The sequence below is a fragment of the Geotrypetes seraphini genome, chromosome 7, assembly GCF_902459505.1.
Source record: "Geotrypetes seraphini chromosome 7, aGeoSer1.1, whole genome shotgun sequence".
Classification (NCBI taxonomy): Eukaryota; Metazoa; Chordata; class Amphibia; order Gymnophiona; family Dermophiidae; genus Geotrypetes; species Geotrypetes seraphini.
The window spans coordinates 192,460,791-192,484,310 of record NC_047090.1 but is presented as its reverse complement, the minus strand read 5'-3'; the positions used below and the strand labels follow the sequence as shown (position 1 = coordinate 192,484,310).

At 44.2% G+C, this 23,520-nt stretch overlaps 1 protein-coding gene across 4 annotated transcripts in view; it reads left to right on the top strand.

Moving 5' to 3' along the window:
* The window catches only part of TTLL5 (tubulin tyrosine ligase like 5), a 602,590-nt gene that overhangs the window by 37,875 nt on the left and 541,195 nt on the right, over positions 1-23,520 (top strand). For all 4 annotated transcript variants that reach the window (XM_033951293.1, XM_033951292.1, XM_033951290.1 and 1 more), the window contains 2 exons: positions 9,146-9,252; positions 9,575-9,657. In XM_033951293.1, coding sequence (XP_033807184.1) covers positions 9,146-9,252; positions 9,575-9,657 — 190 coding nt within the window. Of the gene's footprint in view, positions 1-9,145; positions 9,253-9,574; positions 9,658-23,520 lie in introns of those variants that run through there.

Below are 23,520 nucleotides of genomic sequence, written 5' to 3'. Positions count from 1 at the left end.
TGCTGGGCGCCTTCTCGGCGGATTTACCTGCCTCTCGCCGAGCAGCGTTTGGCCTCGTCCTCGAAGATTTTTCAAACCTCCGCCTGCACTGGTTCCACGCCGCTTATGACGGCTTCGAACTTTCATCCAGAGTCGCTGCCTTTGCTGTGGCCATGGTTGCTGTGGCCATGTTGCTTTTGCTGTGGCCATGGTTGCTGTGGCCATGTTGCTGGCGTGGTTGCGACTGGTCGATATGGACCCTAACCTCCAGGATCGGTTAGCTAACCTTCCTTGTGTCGGTAAAGAACTGTTTGACGACACTATCGAGGCGGCTACAAAATGGTTATCGGAACACGAACGATCCTTTGCTTCCCTCGTCCGTCCAAAGCCTAAACCACCGGCCTCTCGACCTTTTCGGGGATTGCCTCGACGTTACCCCCAGAAGTCCACCCCGGCCTTTTCTAGGCCTCCGCCTCGGCGCCCTCAGGCTCACTCTAGGGCTTTACCGAAATCACAGCCTACTGCACCTGCGAAGCCGTCTCCGTCCTTTTGACGGGATGCGCGGACGGGGGCTGGCCCCCTCCGCGCCACCGTCTGGCCTTCTTCCTATCGGGGGCGGCCTGCGAGCCTATTACCCTCGCTGGGAAGCTATAACGTCGGACTCATGGGTCCTTGGCGTGATCTCATCAGGATACTCACTCAACTTTCGAGAGGTTCCTCCCGACAGCCCTCCAAGTGCGTGTCTTCCCAATCGAGCGCAGTTGTCCCTCCTTCTATCCGAGGCCCGGGTCCTCCTTCGCCTGCGGGCGGTGGAACTGGTCCCCCACAATCAACGGGGCCAAGGGTTTTACTCCCGTTACTTCCTGGTACCAAAGAAGACTGGAGACTTGTGCCCGATTCTGGACTTGAGACGTCTAAATAAGTTTCTAGGGCGGGAAAAGTTTCGGATGCTTTCCCTTCCGATTCTTTACCCCTTGATCAACGAGGGCGATTGGCTCTGCTCCCTTGATCTGAAGGAGGCCTACACCCATGTTCCGGTGCATCCTGCTTGTCGCAGGTACCTGCGTTTTCAGGTGGGAGACCTTCATCTGCAATATCGGGTCCTCCCCTGTGGCCTGACCTCGTCTCCCCGGGTCTTCACGAAGTGTCTCGTAGTGGTCGCAGCTGCCTTGCGCTCCCAGGGTCTGCAGGTATTCCCCTACCTGGACGACTGGTTGATCAAAGCCCCGACCAGGGAGGGGGTTATCTCAGCGACCCAACAGACTATTATCTCTCTTCAGAGTCTGGGGTTTGAGGTAAACTTTCCAAAATCCCAGCTGTGCCCCTCTCAGTCCTTACAATTCATCAGGGCCGTGCTGGACACGGTCCACCTCCGTTCCTTCCTTCCCCCTCCGCTTCTGGAGGCGTTGGTAAATCTGAGTCGCCGGATCTCGCGGCTGACCTCCGTCTCGGCGTAACAAATGATGATGCTTCTAGGCCATATGGCCTCCACCGTCCATGTCACTCCATTCGCCCGTCAACATCTGCGGTTACCGCAGTGGACATTGGCCTCTCAATGGCGTCAGGACCGGGACCCGATCACCCGCCCCTTGACAGTGACTCCTTCCTTGCAACGATCGCTCCGTTGATGGGCCGACTCTTCGAATCTTTCCAAGGGTTTGCGCTTTCTCGCCCCTCCACACCACAAGGTCCTAACCACGGACTCGTCGGAGTATGCTTGGGGGGCTCATCTGGATGGTCTCCGCACTCAGGGAATGTGGTCAGCAGAGGATCGTCGCTGTCGCATCAACGTGCTGGAGCTTCGGGCCATTTACCTCGCCGCGGTGGCCTTTCAACATCTGCTTCACGACCAGGTGGTTCTCGTCTGCACAGACAACCAGGTGGCGATGTATTACGTAAACAAGCAGGGAGGGACGGGGTCCTGGTCCCTCTGCCAGGAGGCTCTGCGTCTCTGGGAATGGGCGATCTCCCACAACATTTTCCTTCGAGCGGTTTACATACAAGGGGAGCGGAACTGTCTGGCGGACAGGCTCAGCCGCCTCCTCCAGCCGCACGAGTGGTCCCTGCACTCTCATGTCGTGCGACATGTGTTCGACAGGTGGGGGACTCCTCAGATAGATCTGTTCGCCTCCCCCCGACAATCAAAAACTGCCTCTCTTCTGTTCAAGGATATACTCCCCGGAACGTCTCGAGGCCGATGCCTTCCTCCTCGATTGGGAGGGGAAGTTCCTCGACGCGTTCCCGCCTTTCCCTCTGATTCTGCGGACGCTGGTTCATTTGAAATCGGTGAAGGCCACTCTGATCTTGATTGCTCCTCGGTGGCCTCGTCAGCCTTGGTTCTCCCTGCTTCTCCAACTCAGCGTCAGGGATCCTCTACTTCTGCCTGTGTTTCCCTCTCTGCTATCTCAGAGTCGAGGTTCACTGTTGCATCCCAATCTTCAGTCTCTTCATCTGACTGCTTGGTTTCTTTCCCCCTGACTTCTATCCCTGTGTCTCAGTCAGTCAGGGAGGTGTTGGAGGCCTCTCGGAAAGTCTCGACTAGACTCTGCTATTCACAGAAGTGGACTCGATTTTCGTCCTGGTGTTCCTCTCACAGTCAGGATCCGGTGTCAGTCCCTGTCTCTTCGGTTCTAGAGTATTTACTTCATTTATCTCACTCTGGCCTAAAGACCACTTCCATTCGAGTGTATCTTAGTGCGATTGCCGCCTTCCATCAACACCTGGATGGAAAGTCTCTTTCTCTTCATCCCTTGGTTTCTCGTTTCATGAGGGGTCTCCTGAATGTTCATCCTCCTATCAAACCTCCTCCTGTGGTTTGGGATCTTAACGTGGTTCTGGCTCAACTTACGAAACCTCCATTTGAGCCTCTGGATAGGTGTCATCTTAAGTTTCTCACTTGGAAAGTGATTTTCCTGCTCGCCCTCACTTCTGCTCGGAGGGTTAGTGAGCTGCAGGCTTTGGTGGCGGACCCACCTTTCACTGTATTCCATCATGACAAGGTGGTTCTCCGCACTCACCCTAAGTTTTTACCTAAGGTGGTGTCTGATTTTCATCTCAACCAGTCCATTGTTCTGCCTGTTTTCTTTCCCAAGCCCCACTCTCATCCTGGAGAGGTGGCGCTTCACACTCTTGACTGTAAGAGAGCGTTGGCTTTTTATCTCAAATGCACTCAGTCTCATAGGATGGTGCCTCAATTGTTTTTATTCTTTGACCCTTATCGGTTGGGACGCCCAGTTTCCAAGCGCACCTTGTCCAACTAGTTAGCGGCTTGTATTTCTTTTTGCTACGCTCAGGCTGGTCTCACGCTGCATGGTCGGGTAACGGGACATAAGGTCCGAGCGATGGCAGCTTGGGTAGCGTTCCTCAGATCCATGCCTATTGAGGACATATGCAAGGCTTTCTGCTTTTGATATATCTAAAAAATTGTTACTATAAGTTTTTGCCTCTTTGGCAAGTTGTTCCTCGTATTTTTACTTGGCTTTCTTTATCAATACTTTGCATCTAACTTGCCAGTGCTTATGTCTCTTCTCATTTTCTTCATTAGGATCCTTCTTCCATTTTTTAAAGGTTGTTTCTTGGCTGTAAGAACCTCTTTCACTTTACCTTTAAACCGTGCCGGCTCTCATTTTCTCTTCATTCCACCTTTTTTAATACGTGGAATACATCTGGTCTGCGCTTCCACAATGGTATTTCTGAACAACATCCATGCCTGGTTTACATTTCTGACCTTTGCCACAGATCCTTTTAGCTTCTTTTTAACCATTTTCCTAATTTTATCCTAGTCACCCTTGCGAAAATTAAATGCCGCTACAGTAGATTTCTTTAGCGACATCACTCCCATTATCAGCTCAAACATGATCATATTATGATCACTGTTTCCCATTGGGCCCAACACAGTTGGCTGACTATCCATTCGAGGTCCTGGAGGTGTTGGACCACTCTTGAAACTGTCCGTTCTCCTTCCTCTCTAGACAGGGCTCTGATTAGCCAATTGCCCAAATATGGACTTGGATACCTGCCTTGCGAAGGTGCACTGCTACCACCACCATGACCTTGGTAAAGGTGCAAGATACTGTTGTTAGTCGGAAGGGAAGCATAGAGAACTGGAAATGCTGCTCTCCTGTGTGCTAGAAAAATGGGAATGTGGATATAGGCTTCTGTCAAATCAAGAGAAGCTAAGAAATTCCACACTTGGTTTACACTTCTGACCTTTGCCACAGTCCCTTTTAGATTCTTTTTAAGCATTTTCCTAATTTTATCCTAGTTGCCCTTGCGAAAATTAAATGCCGCTACAGTAGATTTCTTTAGCAACGTCACTCCAATTATCAGCTCAAATTTGATCACGTTATGATCACTGTTTCCCAGCGGGCCCAACACAGTAATATTGTATACTTGTTGTAAGATGAAAAAATGAATAAAGAATTTAGAAATAAAAAGAAACCATTTCTTTAGTGACATTTCTCCAGTTATCAGCTCAAATTTGATCAATAATGGAATAATGGGTTCAATATTCATGGATAGATTCCTATGCTCTTTGGTCAAAGAAAATTTTTTTTATGTCAAAGATTCAACAGATTTCATCAGGAAACTTTCAGGAGTTACAACAGTGTCTGAGGTAACATACATGGTGACTCTTGATGTGAAATTGCTGTAATTCCCCAAGAGAAAGCCCTTGTTGCCTTGAGACAAGAATTAGAAATTGGGGCAGCGGATCGCAGAGTTCCCGCAGATGCAAGGCTGCCACGTGGTCTTCGGTTCATACTTTCACCTCCCACTACTGTCTGGATACGCTGTCCAGAAGCGATGGCCGTTTTGGCCAATCGGTTTTGCGTAATCTGTTTTCTTAAATTGCCAACTTCCCTCCTTCCCCTTTTGGCTTGCTTGGAGGTCACCCACATGTGAGAATATCATGCCTGCTTGTCCTGGGATAAAGCACAGTTACTTACCGTAACAGGTGTTATCCAGGGACAGCAGGCATATATTCTCACAACCCGCCCACCTCCCCGGGGTTGGCTTCTTTGGTGGATATGTGAACTGGAGACCACGAGGAGGGGATGCACCCTCTAGTGGAGAAGGAGGCACGCATGCGTGGTGCAGCACAGCAAACTTGAATCTTCAATCAAGTTTGCTTGAAATGCTGTCCGCATCGGGGCTCCGTAGATGACGTCACCCACATGTGAGAATATATGCCTGCTGTCCCTGGATAACACCTGTTACGGTAAGTAACTGTGCTTTTTGAGCTGTGTTTTAAAGTCTCGTTATAAAGTTCTATGATCGGCCTCCCGCCGTCGGGTATTGAACTGCGATTCCAATGTTATTTGCTTACAGGAACAGTCACTCTCATTTGGTCTCTATATGTTGAAATACTGCCATAGAGAAACATAGAAACATAGAGTATGATGGCAGAAAAGGGCCGGCGGCCCAACAAGTCTGCCCACTCAAGAACCCTCCCTCCCTTGAGAATCCATCTTTTAAGCATAACTCTGTAGCAACCCCATCTTTTGTCCCATCGTCTCTTGAAGTCGAGCACGCTACTGGCCTCGACCCCCCTGGCGTGGAAGACCATTCCATCGATCAATCACTCTTTCAGTGAAGAAGTATTTCCTGGTGTCTACCATGAAATCTTCCCCCCTTAAGATTTAGCGGATGCCCTCTTGTCGTCGTGGGACCCTTAAGAAAAAAGATTTCTTCCTTAAGGAGTAGTGGCTCGTGGCCAGAAGGGGGTGATGTTTATGGGACGGTAATGGAATGGACATGATAGTGCAGTATTTTTGTGGAGTTTTTCTACAAAAGTGCCCGTTTTTCGTATGATTCTGGGTAATTCTAGTTAGATACAAACATATATGTTAGTTAAGGACACGCCCAATGGAAGTGTACGAAAAAAGGTGAATAAAAATGTAAATATAAATGTAGTTAAAGCCAGAAAAACACACTACAGATTAATATAAGGGAAAAATGGTGTTCTTTTTATGTACTTTGCTGTTGGGCCAGATCATGAAGGAAACCAGAGGAATCCATTGTGGTTAAACAAGAATTAGATACGATCCTGACCGAGGAGAATCTACAGGATCCCCAGCAGCATGGATTCACAAAGGGAAGGTCCTGTCAATCCAATCTGATCAGCTTCTTTGACTGGGTTACAAGGAAACTGGATATGGGGAAGTCTCTAGACGTCGTGTACTTGGACTTCAGCAAAGCTTTTGATAGCGTCCCGCACCGCAGATTGTTGAGCAAGATGACTTCGATGGGATTGGGAGTGATATTGACGACATGGGTCAATGACTGGTTAAGCGGTAGAATCCAGAGGGTGGTGGTTAACGGTACCCCCTCCAATACATCGGAGGTGACCAGTGGAGTGCCACAGGGATCGGTCTTGGGACCGATCCATTTCAAAATATACATAAGAGGGTTGGTGTTAGAATTAATAATTAACACACTGGTATTGGACTAAAGCTTTAAAATATGTAATGTCACCTCAGTAACAACTATAGAAAAATTGACAAATATGGTGCAAAATACAGACAGATATAAATTCTCAAAATTGACACATTTTGATCAGTAAATTGGAAATAAAATCATTTTTCCTACCTTTGTTGTCTAGTGATTTCATGAGTCTCTGGTTGCACTTCCTTCTGACTGTGCATCCAATATTTCTTTCTTTCTGCCTCCTGCATGCTTCCTCTCCTCCAGACCTCATTCCATTTCCCAACCAACATTTCTCTCTCTCCCTCCATGAGTCCAACTTGTCTTCCTCTCTCATCCCCCAGATCATGTGCAGCATTTTTCACCACTGCCCACCATCCCCATGCCCTTTTCTCCTTCTATCACCCCTCTCCAACACCATGCACATCTCTCCCTCCTTCACTATGCCCAACATTTTTCCTCCTTGCATCCCCTTCAATCTGTCCTTCTGGTCCCTCTCCACCACTATATCCAACATTTCTCCCTCTCAAACTCATGCATTATCTACCTCACTCTTTTCTCTCTCCATGCCCAATTTTCCTTTCTTCCATTCCCCATGTGCACATCTCACTCACACACTCATGCTCAACAATTCTCCCTTTCTATTCACTCCCCACCTATGTCCCAAGTTAGTGCCCTCTTTCTCTCTCCATTCTGTGTGCAATGTTCATGCCCATGTGTGCAATGTTCATGTTATGCCATGTTTGTCTAGGTAGAAGCCTCCCTCAGCTTCTACCTAGACAAACATGGCATAACCTCATACAGCTATGCAGATGATATCACTATTCTCCTCCCCTTTGACCACCCAAAACCCACCATGACAAGCACAATACACAGAAAACTCAAAAACAGTAGCAACATGGATGACAGAGCACAAATTAAAACTTAACCCTGACAAAACAAACTTCATCCTCCTAGAAAACAATAAAACTCCTACCTTAACAAATCTAGTAATAAACTGGATCTCGTACCCTATTCAACCCACACTAAAACTTCTGGGAGTACTTATTGACAGAGGCTGTACCATGCAACCACAAATCAACAAAGTAATAAAAGCATCATTCGTGACCCTGAGAAATCTAAGACAAATCCGAAAATTCTTAGACAGGAAACAATTCCTACTTTTGGTACAATCCCTTATCCTTGGACTAATAGACTACTGCAACATACTTTACTTCCCATGTACAGCGACCATGATAAAACAATTACAAACTATACAAAATACAGCCCTAAGACTCATCTACTTATTGAAAAAATATGATCACATAACAGAAGCATACCATGACTCTCACTGGCTCCCAATACAAGCAAGAGTACACTTCAAATTCTACTGTCTACTTTTCAAAGCTATTAACGGAGAAAGCCCAACCTACTGGAATAACCGACTAACCCAATCCACCTCAACCAGGCACAGGAGAACCCACTCATTATTCACCCACCCACCCACCAACCAAAAATGTTAAACGAGGAAAATTATATGACAACTTAATAGCCACCAAAGCAGCTAAACTGGACAGACAAATCACCATTCTGTTGTCATCAACCACAGACTACAAAACCTTCAAGAAAGATACTAAAACTCTACTCTTCAAAAAATACATAAAACCTATCTAACACGACCAGTTCCTACCCAAACCCCACCTACCCACTCTATACCCTTTATATACTCTAATATGCCCCCAACTACCCAACTAATGCTAAATGCCTCTATTTACCCGACACTTACCACCTTAAGATCTCGACAACTCTCTGGTAATTCTTATTACCCAATCATTTATCACCTTAAGATCTCGACAACTCTTTGGTAATTTATATGTAACTCTTACGACATCTCTTATGCTATTCCTGTAAACTTTTATGTAATTTCCGAAAACTTTTATGTAATCTGCTTTGAACTGCAAGGTATTAGCGGAATAGAAATCACTAATGTAATGTAATGTCCCACTTTCTTTCTCTGTTGAGTTCGTACCCCCTCTCCCTCTCTGCCTGCTGCCCCCCACTGAAACCACCGCAGCTTCCTCCCTTCCCTGCCATGCCACCGTCCCCCCCGCCGCCGCAACCCAACACACTTCATCCAATCATTCCCCGCTGCTGCAACTCCGGGCAAGGAAGGGCCAGGCGCATGCAGCGATTGCACGCCGCCGGCCCACAAGCCTTCCCCCTGACGTCAATTCTGATGTCGGAGAGAAGATTCCGGGCCAGCCAGCCACTGCTTGACATCGGCAGAATTGATGGGGAAAAGGCTTGTGGGCCAGCGGTGTGCAATCGCTGCATGCGCCTGGCCCTTCCTTGTCTGGAGTTGCGGCGGTGGTGGGGGATGATTGGATGGAGCATGTCGGGGTGGGGTGGATGTAGCATGTCGGGTGGCAGGGAGGAATCAGCGAGGGGGGAGACAGAGATCTGGGCGGCAGTCAGCCCATGTACCCCCAACAGGCGACCTGCGTATCCCCTAGGGTACATGTACCGCTTGTTGAGAAATACTGGTATAGGGCATTGGGTGGCATGGCACTACTAGTTGAGAGACCTTAGTATAGAAGCTTGAGATAAGAGCAAGGAAGAATCAAAACCAAGCATTAGACTAAGTAAGTGCTACTGTTGTACCCACATTTGTAACCATGCTGTGAACTTAGGAGCATGTTTCCCTTGGATAGTGTCAGTGTGTTTAAGACTCCAATACTGATTGTTCCCTTTGATGTTTATGCAGTGACCATCCGTGTGTCCTGTGGACTGGAGGTGTCAAGAAAGTCCCTGTTCTGGTGTTCCATGCAGAAGCCATTCTGACTAGAGAGAGCAGCCTGCGTATAATTGGAGGTGGGAAGAGGCTCAATGCAGTGGGGCATGGTGGGTGGGCAGACACACCTCCATGGGATAAGAATTCAGAGAATGAAGAGGGGACTTTGTGATGTGAAGGGGAATGGCTATGTATGTGATAGTAATGGAGAGAGGCTGAGAAAAGGAAGACACTTGTGTGTGACGAAGGAACTGCCTCTATGTGACGTGAAAGGAGATGACCAGGAGGGAATGGAGAGAGGCTAGACAGAGGCTGGGAAGATGACTTTCTTTTACAAGTATCATGCCTGCTTTGTCTGTATTGTTCCAACTTGTGACTTCTGTTGCATTTTCTTTCCTACAGAGCGCTATCATTTTTCCTATAAAATTATTCGTACAGATAGCCGTCTTGTACGCAGTATCTTGTCAGCCCATGGATTTCATGAGGTATGTGTTCCAGCAGGTTATGATTGATCTTTGCAGGAGATAGTTTTAGTGCATGAAGCAGTTTAGGAATGGAGTGGAAAGTTAGTGGACAGTTACAAGAGGCAGGTTTTTGGGGATAATGGAGTTTGTAGGATGGTGGGACAGTTGCAGGTAGTAGTTTTGGGGCTATAGGGGCAATTTGAGAGAGGTGAAACAGTTAGGAATGGTTTTATTGGATAGGAGAAGTTTGGAAGAGCAGGAAATTTCTACCTTTTTAACCTTGTTCTCCAAGTGCTACATTTCATTTTCAAATTTCTGTTCTACAGAAGCTGAAACTCCTTTTCTAATAGAAATGTGTTGAACCTTATACTGGGGGGGCCTTAATTCTCTGGGACCTTAGGTCCACTTTGGCCAGTTTTCTAACTTGTCTTTTTACTGGGGTTTCCCTATGCCAGGGGTAGGCAATTCCGGTGCTCGAGAGCCGGAGCTAGGTCAGGTTTTCAGGATATCTACAATAAATATGCATGAGATAGATTTGCATCTCAAGAAGGCAGTGCATGCAAATCCCATACATATTCATTGTGGATATCCTGAAAACCTGACCTGGCTTCGGCTCTCGAGGACCGGAATTACCTACCCCTGCCCTATGCCAAGTTTCATCCCATTCCATTAAATTTTCAGAGTGTTTTTTTGCTCAGAGACATTCTACTTCTAACAAACTAGTTGGTATGTCACTGGGAGTCTACAGGAACTCAAAAACTACAGCAACTAAATTAGTCTATAAGGAGAGCCAGGGAGCTCATAAACTTTCCCATTAACTAATTCAAGTCTGCAATACTCTTGTTTATGTCACATTAACATTTTTATTCTTTCCAACTTCCAGTGACCCATCGACGAGTCTGTTAGAAGTAAGGGGGAGGGGAAGGGATAAATCTAGTGCTTTGGATAATTAGGGTATTGTATTGTTAGGAAGGAGATATGTGACTGAGTACATCTGATCTAATTTTATGCTGTGCAGTGAATATTTGTCATCTGTATTTATGTACATTGCTTTTGAGAAAGGGGTTAATATTTGGATTATCCTAAAAGAAATTGTGGAAATACTCTTCTTTTTTTTTTGAAAATCAGTTTTAACTATATATTAATCACTACCCACCTATGTGAAAAGAAGAAAATAACTTGTTCAACAATGCAACCACTAGCAACAATGCACCAATACCGTAATGATGAAAGTCTACATTGCTTATCACCTTATTCAAAAAGGGAAATATGGGCAATGAAGAGGTGACAAGCAATGCAGACGCATCAAAAAGATTTCCAGTGCAATAGGTGTGTCTTTCTGGACAAGCGGTTTATCTCCCCATGCTGCGAGCCTTATGCAGAAAGAATCCACTCTGGATTTTTTCTGTGATCCTCCTACTTCACCAGCAGCTCTTCTGCCACCTGCAGTTTTTCACTTATGCACGTGAGCCAGAAGAAGTGTTTCTGTTTTGCTCTCTCCTTTTTTTATTTAATTCGGTGTTTTTAAGTGTTCAGAGCTTATCACTTTTAGTGTCAGCTTTGAGTAGAGAAGAAGCAGATGGAGGTCTGCACTGACAGGCTGATCTCTAATGGCACCTGTTAGCCAGCCTGCACAAATATTTTGGAGCTTGGGGCTGTCCCCACTTACTTTCCCCTCACCTATTGCTTTAAGCGCAGGCTGTTAGGCATCTTTAGGAGGCTCAGTGATGTCCAGCTGCATTTTTTTGCATCTCCCTTCTGGTAGTACATTGGTCAGTTCGCAGGGGTGGGGGTGCGATCAGATGCTGTGTCTGGCTGGCAGCCCGAAGATCAGCAATGGATAGGAGTCTTCTGCATGAGGCAGTGATTCTTCTCATTTCCAGCTACTGTATAGAGCTGAGGCAGGCTGTGGCACATTCCCAGTATAGGTCACAGTGAGTAAGGTTGTTACAGCCATGAGGTGAATTTGGGGGGGGTCTGAAAACCTGGATTTTAAGGGTTTCTGCATGTTCCCCCTCTTCAAAAAATTCAAAATTCACTGATTTTTGACTTTAGTAAATCAATTATTTTAGTGATATTAGGCGCAAAATTCTTGACGGTGGCCATCTTGAACTTTTAGCAATCTCTCTTTCTAAGGTTTGCTTTAAAACTGGTTGGGATGGAGTCTTTGGGCTGTTATATCCCAGATACATGCCAGGATTGCACAAATTCTGCGCCTTAGGAGCTGCATGGACCGGAGAAGTGAGCATGGCCAGCTTAACCTCTCCTCAGCTGACAAAAAGAGCGGCTAGCCTGTTGAGGCAACATTTTCTGTTTTGGGGGCCTGGAAATTGTGACTGTTCTGCACTATTATTATTATTATTATTAAGTTCTTATATACCGCCATACCCAAAGAGTTCTAGGCAGTTCACATCAATTAAATTAGGATCCGGTCTGAGCACGGATTTACAAAATTTTGTCGGAATTACAAGCAACGAGGAAGGAAGTATTGGGGTTTTAGCAGAAGTTTATCATAGTTGGATTGGAAGAGATGAGGAGGGGAGGGGGAGAGAAAGGAGGGGGTGGGGCGGGAGTTGGATTGTTGCGGGGAATAAGGGTTAAGGGTCCTGTTCGCGGAAAAGGTATGTTTTGAGAAGTTTTCTGAAGTCGAGGTAGGTCGGGGCCTCAAGCATCATTTGGGCTAGCCAAGGGTTCAGCTTAGCCGCCTGGAAGGCGAAGGTTTTGTCGAGGAATCTTTTGAGCTGGCATAATTTTATGGAGGGGAAGGCAAACATCTGAATTCTGCGGGATTTCTTATTGGTGCAATACATAGTGAAATGGGGGGAGAGGTATTTTGGTGAAAGACCAAATACTGTTTTGTAGCAAATGCAGGCGAACTTGAAAAGGACTCGGGATTCGAAAGGTAGCCAATGCAGTTGGTGGTAGAAGGGAGTGATGTGTTCCCATTTGTTCAGGCCGTGGATGCCCCATAGCCCAAGAAATGCAAGGTAGTGTCATCACAGGTTGATTCCTCACTTCCTGATACGGCTTTTTTCTCAGAATTTGTGAATTTTATGCGGAAAGCCTTTCAGGAGAGCCATGCTCCTCTTGCGCAAGTTCCACTGCGCATCAGCCAAGCCTCAGCAAAGCAAAGCCTCTTAGGGCACATCTGCTTTTCAGTCTGCCGCTGTTCTGGACTCGAGAGACCTATTTGCAGGAGATACTGATGATGAGGATAATTTTACTTTGTGGATGCTCCTTCCATGGCAGGGGACCAAGGAACATAAGCTGGCACTTTGGACCCTATTTTGCCTCTTGAACCTGGTGACAATCCCATGGTTCTGCATTTATTTCAGTCCACTGCTTTGCTGGATCTATATGAGCAGAATTTAGACACAGCCAACCCCTTCTACCTTCTCCTCAAAAAAAACCCCATAATTAAATGTGATTAAAAATGAGAAAAGATGTTATGAAAAATAAAATATAAAACCAAAAATGAATGAAAAATAAAAATTAAAAAATAAAATAGAGGATAAAAGTGACAAGTAACCCAAAAAGATAAAGAGATAAAAGTTGACATACCGTGGTAAATAAGTTATTGTAACAAACAACAGTAAATGGAATAAACTGATATATAAAAAAACATAAAGCGGATGAATATGTGGAAATCAATGAATCAATCTTGTACTATTACTATTGCCACATGGCTATAGTACATAATCAATGCTTATAATAAGTGAATGCATCAGACATTATGGTATGTTGCAAAGCATACAAACATCATTTTACAAAACATATATATATAAAAAAATCCTATTAAAATGTATTTAAAACTAAAATATAAATAAATAATATATCAAAAAGCATAAAAGAACATGTTAAAAAACTTGTTAAAAACCATATTAAAACCACATACATTAGCACTTTTGATTACAAACTAAACATATTATGAAGATAATAAAACTTGGTATAATAAATAGGAGGTAAATGAACCCATGACTTTGAATTTATGAGCAATTGACTACCCAGGAGGCCGCCCGATGTTAATGGGTGCATAGACTATGGTCTGACCCTACGGCCTAGTCAAGTCAGAAGGAACACCACACTTGAGCTGAAACATCGGGAGAAACTAATAGATGTTATAAAAACACACCTTGCTCATAAAATATGAAGACGAAAGTTACCAAATGAACTTTAAGAATCTTGTCGGATCCCAGGTTAAACGGGCAGTGTGGCGTGAAAAATGATGTGTAATAGCCCCATGGGAAAATGATTCTTGTTACGAATAAAGATACAAAAATATATAAGATGATCGCATACACTGTATTTAAGTTAATGAGAACTATAACTTCCAGAGACAAATGACCATTACGCCTTGAACTTATAAAACTGATGGCCCAATGATGATAGAGCTATATAAAGTTAACATATAAATTAACTAAACGATTCAAATAGTTGCCCAAATAAATAAATATGCAGAAATAATAGGGCCAAAAATGCTGCAGTGAATAAAATTACTTAAAATGTACTGGTCTTAAGGTCTTACCAGGTCTCGCTCAACCTCCGATGTCGAGTGTAGAAGTGTGTCGCAATGACAAAAAAGACGCCGCAAAGAGAATAGGCCATAAGTAAAATACAGTTAAGGACGTGCAGTGCTCCTATTGGCTTGTAGTCATAAGCTGAAAGTCATGTGAGCGGGAGTGCGCAGAGGCCAAAAGGTTTTAGAAGTCAATCAAACTATTGTAAGCTAAAAATAATTAGCAGCCCTGCTTTAAAGCCGTGAAAACGAAGGCTAACAATGAACGATAGACTGTGGAGTGATGAATGCCTGAGTAAATGGTCATATACTAATGCTGCCTAATAGATCTTTTGATCAAAGCCATGCTGGATCTTATATAAAAAATTCTTACAGGCCCACAGGCAAAAATCTTGACAGATAATGAATTATAAGTTTATTCCATTTACTGTTGTTTGTTACAATAACTTATTTACCAAGGTATGTCAACTTTTATCTCTTTATCTTTTTGGGTTACTTGTCACTTTTATCCTCTATTTTATTTTTTAATTTTAATTTTTCTTTCATTTTTGGTTTTATATTTTATTTTTCATAACATCTTTTCTCATTTTTAATCACATTTAATTATGGTCTTCTAAATTTATTTCTTTACTTTTTTCCTTCTTCTGATTTTATAAGTTTACAGTAATTATGAGATTGGTTCTCTACATTAATCTCTTCACATTCTTTCACCTTTCCGTTCACACTTTTGGTTCTTTTGTATTTGGGATATTTATATTCTTATTTTAACACTTCACTGATTTTATCACACCTTCGCCACAATTATTATTCATCTATGATATTATATAACACTAGTATCATTATCTATGTTTATTAGGACCCCTGAGGAAGGCAAGTTGTCCAAAACACGGACTGTGTTGGATCCCTTGGTTGGTAATAAGTAGTAATACCACTAATATTGCAATAAACAGTGCCTGCATCTTGTACATGATCTGCAGTTTTTGTTTTGTTTTTGCTTGGTTCTTGGATTACTGCAGTTTCTGTTGGATTCCTTTTTTGTGTTCAAATGGAAAGTAATGCACACTGGGAAAAATAATCCAAAACATAGTTACTGGATGGTAGGGTCCACCTTGGGGGTTAGGGCTCAAGAAAAATATCTGGTTATCATCATGGACAATACGCTGAAACCTTCTGCCTAATGAGTGGCGGTGGCCAGAAAAGCAAACAAGATGCTAGGAATTATTAGAAAAGGGATGGTTAACAAGACTAAGAATGTTATAATGCTCCTATATCCCTCCATGGGTTCAACCTCACCTTGAGTATTGCATTCAGTTCTGGTCTCCTTATCTCAAAAAATATATAGGGGCAATAGAAAAGGTTCAAAGAAAAGTGACCAAGCTGATAAAGGGGATGGAACTCCTCTTATATGAGAAAAGACTGAAGAGGTAATGGCTGAGAGGAGATATGATTGAAGTCTACAAAATCCGGATTGGAGTACAACGGGTACAAGTGGATTGATTTTTCGCTGCGTTCAAAATTACAAAGACTAGGGGACACTCGATGAAGTTACAGGGAAATACTTTTAAAACCAGTAGGAGGAAATATTTTTTCATTCAGCGAATAGTTAATTTCTGGAACACATCAGAGGATGTGGTAAGAGCAGTTAATGTAACTGGTTTAATGTAACTGGTTTAAAAAAAGGTTTGGAGAAGTTCCTGGAGGAAAAGTCCATAGTCTGCTGTTGAGACAGACATGGGGAAGCCACTTCTTGCCCTGGATAAGTGGCATGGAATGCTGCTACTATTTGGGTTTTTGCCATGCACTTGTGACTTGGATTGGCCTCCGTGAAGACGCGATACTGCGCTAGATGAACCATTGATCTGACCCAGTAAGGCTATTCTTATGTTCTTATGATATGCAGGACCGCTGAGTGGTTGTTGTTCTCAGGAGACTTTTCAAGGCAGTGACTTTGGGAGTCACAGCTACCTTTGCAGTGTTCTTTGTTACACATGCTTGTCTGTCCAGACAGTGCACGTTGAAGAGTGAGAGAGATGAATTCCTCTTCCTCCTGCTTTTATCTGGTGTAGATTATGTGGATGATTCTCTATACGATATTACGCGTGTTTTGGGTGAACATAAGAAATGGCTTCGCCAGATCAGACCCTAGGTCCATCCAGTCCAGCGACCCGCACCCGCGGAAGCCAAGCCAGGTGTTCCCTGTTGAGAAACCTTGTTTACTCGTATCCCTCAATGTGATTTGTGAGAAGGTGTGCATCCAACTTGCCCTTGAATCCCGGAATGGTGGTTTCCATCACGATCTCCTCCGGGAGTGCGTTCCAAGCGTCCACCACTCGTTGTGCGAAGCAGAATTTCCTGATATTTGTCCTAGGCCTGGTGCCCCTCAGCTTCAATCCATGACCTCTTGTCCGAGTCACATTGGACAATGTGAATAACAATGTTTCTTGCTCTATTTTGTCGAATCCTTTTAATATTTTAAAAGTCTCTATCATGTCCCCTCGCAGTCTTCTCTTCTCGAGGGTGAACAATCCCAGTTTTCCGAGACGTTCTTTGTAGCTCAAGTTCTTGATACCTGTAACTAGCTTCGTGGCTCGTCTTTGCACCCTCTCCAGCAGGGTTATATCCTTCTTTAGGTAGGGAGACCAGTGTTGGACACAGTATTCCAAGTGTGGTCTGACCATTGCTCTGTAAAGCGGCATTATGATGTCCTCCGATCTACTCATGATCCCCTTCTTTATCATGCCCAACATCCTGTTTGCTTTCTTTGCTGCCGCTGCACATTGTGCTGATGGCTTCAGGGTCCTGTCTGTCAGTACCCCCAGTTCCCTTTCTTGTTCGCTCTTGCCCAATGTTACACCTAACATTTTATATTCATGTTCCTTGTTTTTCTTACCCAGGTGCATCACTTTGCATTTGTCTATGTTGAACTTCATCTGCCATTTTTCTGCCCATTTCTCTAGCTGGTTCAAATCCCTCTGGAGTTCTTCTCTGTCCAATTTCTGAATCAGACAATGGGCTGGTGATTCCATCTGTAAAGCTACCCTTGCCTGACTCCCTTTTAAGAGGCAGTTATTATTTTTCAAAGGCCTGGATGATCTCATGACTGGTGTGGTAGACCGCCGCCCCAAGACCTTGTCTGATAGTAGTCCCAGAGCCTCTAGAGGGTGTTCTATTTTTCATGGCTCCACCAATTTTCCATTTCCATGTTTCAGGGATTCTCCCAGGTTTTCTGGATCCAGGCGTAGCCAGGTTTCTGCATCTTGTTCTGCTCCATCTACCAAGAAATCGCAATGACACCAGGACTAGGGAGGTCCCTTTTCATATTGGGGGCAGGCTCTCAGCATTTCTGCAGGCCTGGTTTCAGATTTCAACTGATCATTGGGTTCTGGACATTATTTTGTCTGGCTGCAAACTGGAAATTGCCCGGCCTCTAATAGATAGGTTTGTGGACTCTCCTGCAGGTCACCAGGAAAAGGCGAATAAGATTCGAGCCACTATTGTATTGTATTGTTTGCCTTATACAAAGTGAATCATAGATTAACATACATAATGAATTTCAAAGTACATACAGCAAAATAGATCAGACTATAAAATACTGAGCATAAAATAATGTCCCATACAGCAAACCCAGAGAATCAGGCACTCTGCACTAATCCAGCATTGCACCTTCAACCATACTTCATCACACAGAAAAGATGATGCTTTAGCAATTTTAAAAATTTCATTAGATCCCCTTGTTGACGTATATACTGCGGAAGCTAGTTCCATGCCTCAGGACCAACACAGGAAAACATTCCCACCCTCATTGTTTGCATTTTGATCTCTTTTCTTGAGGGAACAGAGAAGTCCCAGTGTCTTGAGGAACGTAACTGAGGAAGCACAGCATAATGCAAAAGACAATCTGTTAGGTATTTGGGACATGCAGGCCTAAATATACCAACAGAGACATATTCCATATACTTTATTGTACCAAAGAAAGGCTCCAATGATTGGAGACATATTCTGGACCTTATGTAAATACAGCGCTCAGAGTTCCCCACTTTTGCATGGAGACGGTTCAATCTGTCATAGTGGCGGTATCTCCAGGAGGGTTCCTAACCTCGCTAGATCTGAAAGAAGCCTACTTACATATTACAATTTTCCCAGACTACAGAAAGTTTCTCAGGTTTCAAATCCTGGAAAGTCATTATCAATTTTTGGCTCTACCCTTTGGCCTGGCGACAGAGCTCACCTGCACAAGATAGAAACATGATGGCAGATAAAGGCCAAATGGCCCATCTAGTCTGCCCATCTTCAGTAACCATTATCTCTTCCTCTCTCTAAGAAATCCCACCTGCCTATCCCATGTCTTCTTGAATTCAGACACAGTCTCTAACTCCATCCGGGAGACTGTTCCACACATCTACCACCAACAATGGTGTTATCAATAACGTTAACAACTGTCCGAAAGTTGCAGCCTCCTCAGTAGCTGCAACTTGAAAAACACCCTGGAAATCACACTCTTGATGTGAGCTTTAGGTGAAACAATTTTTTATTGAACAAACCAGAAAGAGGAACAATGACTACAACTAGAGATACAGTGGTTCAAGAAATTATACAACAAGGGTCCCCCTAGCCCAAGATCCCACTCCCACCCAACCCCTCACCCCCTATCCTTTGCCCTCACAACAAGAAATCAAAATATTCAAATATAGAAGTAGCAGCCAAAAGAAGACATAAGAACATAAGAAGTGCCTCTGCTGGGTCAGACCAGAGGTCCATCGTGCCCAGCAGTCCGCTTGCGTGGCGGCCCAACAGGTCCAGGACCTGTGTGGTAGTCCTCTATCTAACCCCTCTATCCCCTTTTCCTTCAGAAAACTGTCCAATTCCTTCTTGAACCCTAATACCGTACTCTGTCCTATCACGCCCTCTGGAAGCGCATTCCAGGTGTCCACCACCCGTTGGGTGAAAAAAAACTTCCTAGCATTGGTTTTGAATCTGTTCCCTTCCAACTTTTCCGAATGCCCTCTCGTTCTTGTGATTTTTGAAAGTTTGAAGAATCTGTCCCTTTCTACTTTCTCTATGCCCTTTATGATTTTGTAAGTCTCGTATTTATCTAAAAAAAACAACAACCGGAAAGGGATAGAACGGCCTAACAAAAGTTCCAAATAGCGGACCACTCGTCTCCAGAAAGTCCGGACTACAGGACAACTCCAGAAAGCATGGAAAAAGGACTTAGGAGCACCCATACATTTCTCGCACTGTGCTTATTATGCGAGATCAAAATGAAATAGTTGAACCCTCATAAAATAGCTGCGATGAAGCACCCGAAACTGACATTCTCTGAGTTTAGCCGAAACAGAAAGGGTCAGGATGCATTTAATAAGACAGCTGATATCCAAATCCTTGGGACACAGGCCCAGCTCCAGAGCCCAGCGAGCGCATAAGGACTCCCACGCCCTAGGCAGAGCAAGAGAGCACAACGCCCGATGCAATGCAGAAACAGACAGGCTGTCCTCTTCAAATTGACTGAAAAAAGCACGAAGCTTATTCCCCAAACCCATCTGTAGACCCAACACTGCCAAAGAGCGCACATAATGACCCAATTGTAAATGAGCAAAAAAGTCAGCCACCTGAATCCCGTCTTAGCTCTGGCAGGGATGGTTATTCAAATGCTGGAATTCTTTCTTGCTGTCTTTGCTGGTCCGCTCCCGCCAACGTGAAGCTAGCTGGCGTTTTACTATGTAGCTGCATCAGGACGGTGGACTCTCGGCGATTCTAATCATGCTCAATATAGCTCCTGGGAAACTAAGAAACTCATATGTGAGAATATCTTCCTGCTGCCCCTGGATAACACCTGTTACGGTAAGTAACTGTGCTTTAGCATCTGTTGATGATGAGCAGACACTCAAGGCGTTGGAATATTATCTAGATAGAGCTCACTCGGCATCTCCAGGTCCCCTGATCATGTGTAGTGTTTGATAGAACCTTCATAATCGCTTCATCGGTACAAACTGGTCCCACTCCCTCGCCCATCACTCGGAGCACTCGCCAAGGGCCATCCGAAGCACGCACCAAGTTATCTAAAAGCTGCCCACCCTTATTACCATGTAGATAAAATTGATGCTTAAAATATTGAAGCCATCGGGCCGTCCAGGCCTGCACCAACTCATTCAAGAAGGCCTGAGACGCCAACAAACCCTTGATGTGAGCTTTAAAAGACAAGGGCGAATCTAACATAACTCCCAGATATCTACATTGCGGATGTACAACAACGGCCTCCCCTGCTAAACAGATTTGAGCAAGCCAAGTTCTTCCCAAGGGCTTAAAATAATCAGTTTTTGAAACATTCAATTTTAGATGGTTTTGTGCCATCCACTCCTGAATGACATCAAAATAATCATTCAGATATGAAACTGCTTCATCCTGAGATTTTTCAATGGGGATCAAAAATTGAATATCGTCCGCATACAGATAAAACATAACCCCTAAAGCACGCAATATCTTGCATAACGGAAGCAGGTAAAGATTTAAACCACAGCAAAACTTTCCCGGCGATCCTAAAGATTGCAATCTTGCCAATAAAATTTGATGATTAATTGTGTCATGCCGCAGAGACTTCTAGATCACTGAGTTGACGTGGTTCTCAAAAGACTGAGGCATTATCTTTGAGAGTCAAGGTGGCCTCTGCAGCATCCTTTGTGACCCATGCCTGTCTTATCAGACTGCGAACACTAGATCACAAGAGTGATGAACCCATATCCCAGCTCCTTTTATCAGGAGTTGATTTTGTGGCAGATGCTCTCTATGACATAATTAGTGTGATGAGTAAAGTGTTGGCTTACTCAATTTCTGCCCAAAGGATAATATGGATCCGGCAATGGGCTGGTGATTCCACCTCCAAAACAACGCTTAGTAGACTCCCTTTCAAAGGGCAGTTGTTGTTTAGGAAAGGACTCTATGATCTCATGATCTGTGTAGTGGATCATCGTCCCAAATCCTTGCCTGACAGCAGACCCAGAGCATCTAAAGGCGCTGGTTGTTTTAATTTTCATGACTCCATCTAGACCAGTGGTCTCAAACTCCAACCCTTTGCAGGGCCACATTTGGGATTTGTAGGGATTTGGAGGGCCTCAGAAAAAAATAGTTAATTTCTTTTTAAAGAAATGACAATTTTGCATGAGGTAAAACTCTTTATAGTTTATAAATCTTTCCTTTTGGCTAAGTAATATAGAAACATAGTAACATGATGGCAGATAAAGGCCAAATGACTCATCTGCAGCATCCACTATCTCCTCCTCTCCCTATTGGCTAAGACTCTTAACATTTGCATCTCCTCTTCCTGTGGGCTAAGGCTCTTTACACCTGCATTGTGAGGTCATAGAGCTTTATGGTTATAGAAACATATCATTGAAAATAAGAGGTTGACTCTGGAAAAGGAGACCGACTTCTTTAAGCGAGATAGTTCACTATCCCGCTATTTTTTTGCAAACTGCATTCTGCGGTGATTTCACAGTACCAGAAGAAATTATTAAGATAAGTGCTTCTTCTCTTCTACATAAGATAATATACGACAATATTTTGAAAATCAAAAGAGTGATAATAAGTATATAAGTAAAAGTGAAGAGTGATAAGGTAGTGGAAATAGTTGAGACCAGGGATGTATTTCTCTATGACAATATATATATTGCCATAGACAGTTTCACAGGATATTCCTGAGAAACACTGAGGTCTCTTCCGCTGTCCTGTATTGAAGAGTATTAGCTCTTACTTTCTGGTATTTGAAACTTTGAATATCAATTTGTGTGACTTATGATCTATAGAAAACATTGTAACATGATGGCAGATAAAGGCCAAATTGCCCATCCAGAGCATCCACTATCTCTTGCTCTCCCTATTGGCTAAGGCTCTTAATTGCATCTCTTCTTCCTATATGCAAGTGGTCCCCAACTCCAACCCTTTGCAGGACCACATTTGGGATTTGTAGGTACTGTACTTGGAGGGCGTCAGAAAAAATAGCTAATGTCTTATTAAAGAAATGACAATTTTGCAGGAGGGAAAACTCTTTATAGTTTATAAATTTTTCCTTTTGGCTAAGTATTAATCATAATATTGTCATTTATAGCTAAAGAGACAATGATCAAGAAACTGTTTTATTTTACTTTTCTGATTATGATAAACATACCGAGGGCCTCAAAATAGGACCTGGCGGGCCGCATTAGGCCCCCAGGCCACAAGTTTGAGACCACTGATCTAGACAGTATTATGGAGGCGTGTCACAGAGATTCTTCCAGAGTGACAGGCAGAGATTTTATGGGTTAATAAGCTCCCCAAGCTGCTTCTTCTTCCAAGAAGATGCAATGATGCCAGGTCAGGGGCATCCTCTCTCAAGATTGGGGGCCATCTCTCAGATTTTGTGCAGGCATGGGCTCAGAATTTGTCTGACTGCTAGTTTCTGGCTATTTATCCAGAGTGGCGACAAGCTGGAATTTGCTCAGCCTCTAACAGATTGGTTTGTGGACTCTCCCTTGGGGCGCCCAGAATAAGTGACCCAAGGTTGTTGGACATTCAGGCTATAGAGCCTTTGCCGCCTGAAGACTCATGCTTGAGCAAATACTCCATATACTTCATTGTACCAAAGAAAGGCTACGACGACTGGAGACCCATTCTGGACCTTATTCACATGAATGCAGCACTCAGGGTCCTGCGTTTTCACATGGAGACGGTTCAATCTGTCATAGTGGTGGACGTCATCCAGGTCCGTCTCCTCCAGTTTAAAGAGCACTGCTGCTGCTGCACATGGCCGCAGGGTGCGGCCAAGGGGTATGCTCTAAGGGGCACGTTTGGTCCCTTGGGAGCCCCCTGGAGTCACGTGGATTGCGGGAAAATCTTTGAGCTTGGGTAAGAATTACTTTATAACTATTTCATGGGTAAAAGGAAGATGAAACCTAAAAGTTCTACCCCAGCTATGGCTGGCCCCACGGACCGCCACCTGATTGTATTATTAGCAGCCTCTATAACTCAGGACTCATTATCTACATCAGGGGCATCGCTGAGTCTCGATAGAACTCTTCCCCCTCTACCAATGTCAGGAGCTATGGGACCTAACTCGGAACCTATAGCAGCCTCAGAGGGATCTCCAAAACCGCCAAGTACCTCAAAATTGCAAGTTACTTTATTGCCTAAAGCTATTTCCTTGTTAGAAGGTAATAGGAGTGAGCAGAACCCACCTGAGGAACCTAAGGACATTAGTTTGAAGGACTTATGGCAAGTTAATATGAGGGTGGAGGGATTATTAAGATCAGCAATGACTCATGTCATAGTGGAGAGTTCATGGCCTTTCTAATTCAGTATTCCCATTTTCCCAGACCAAAGAAAGTTCCAGTTCTCGG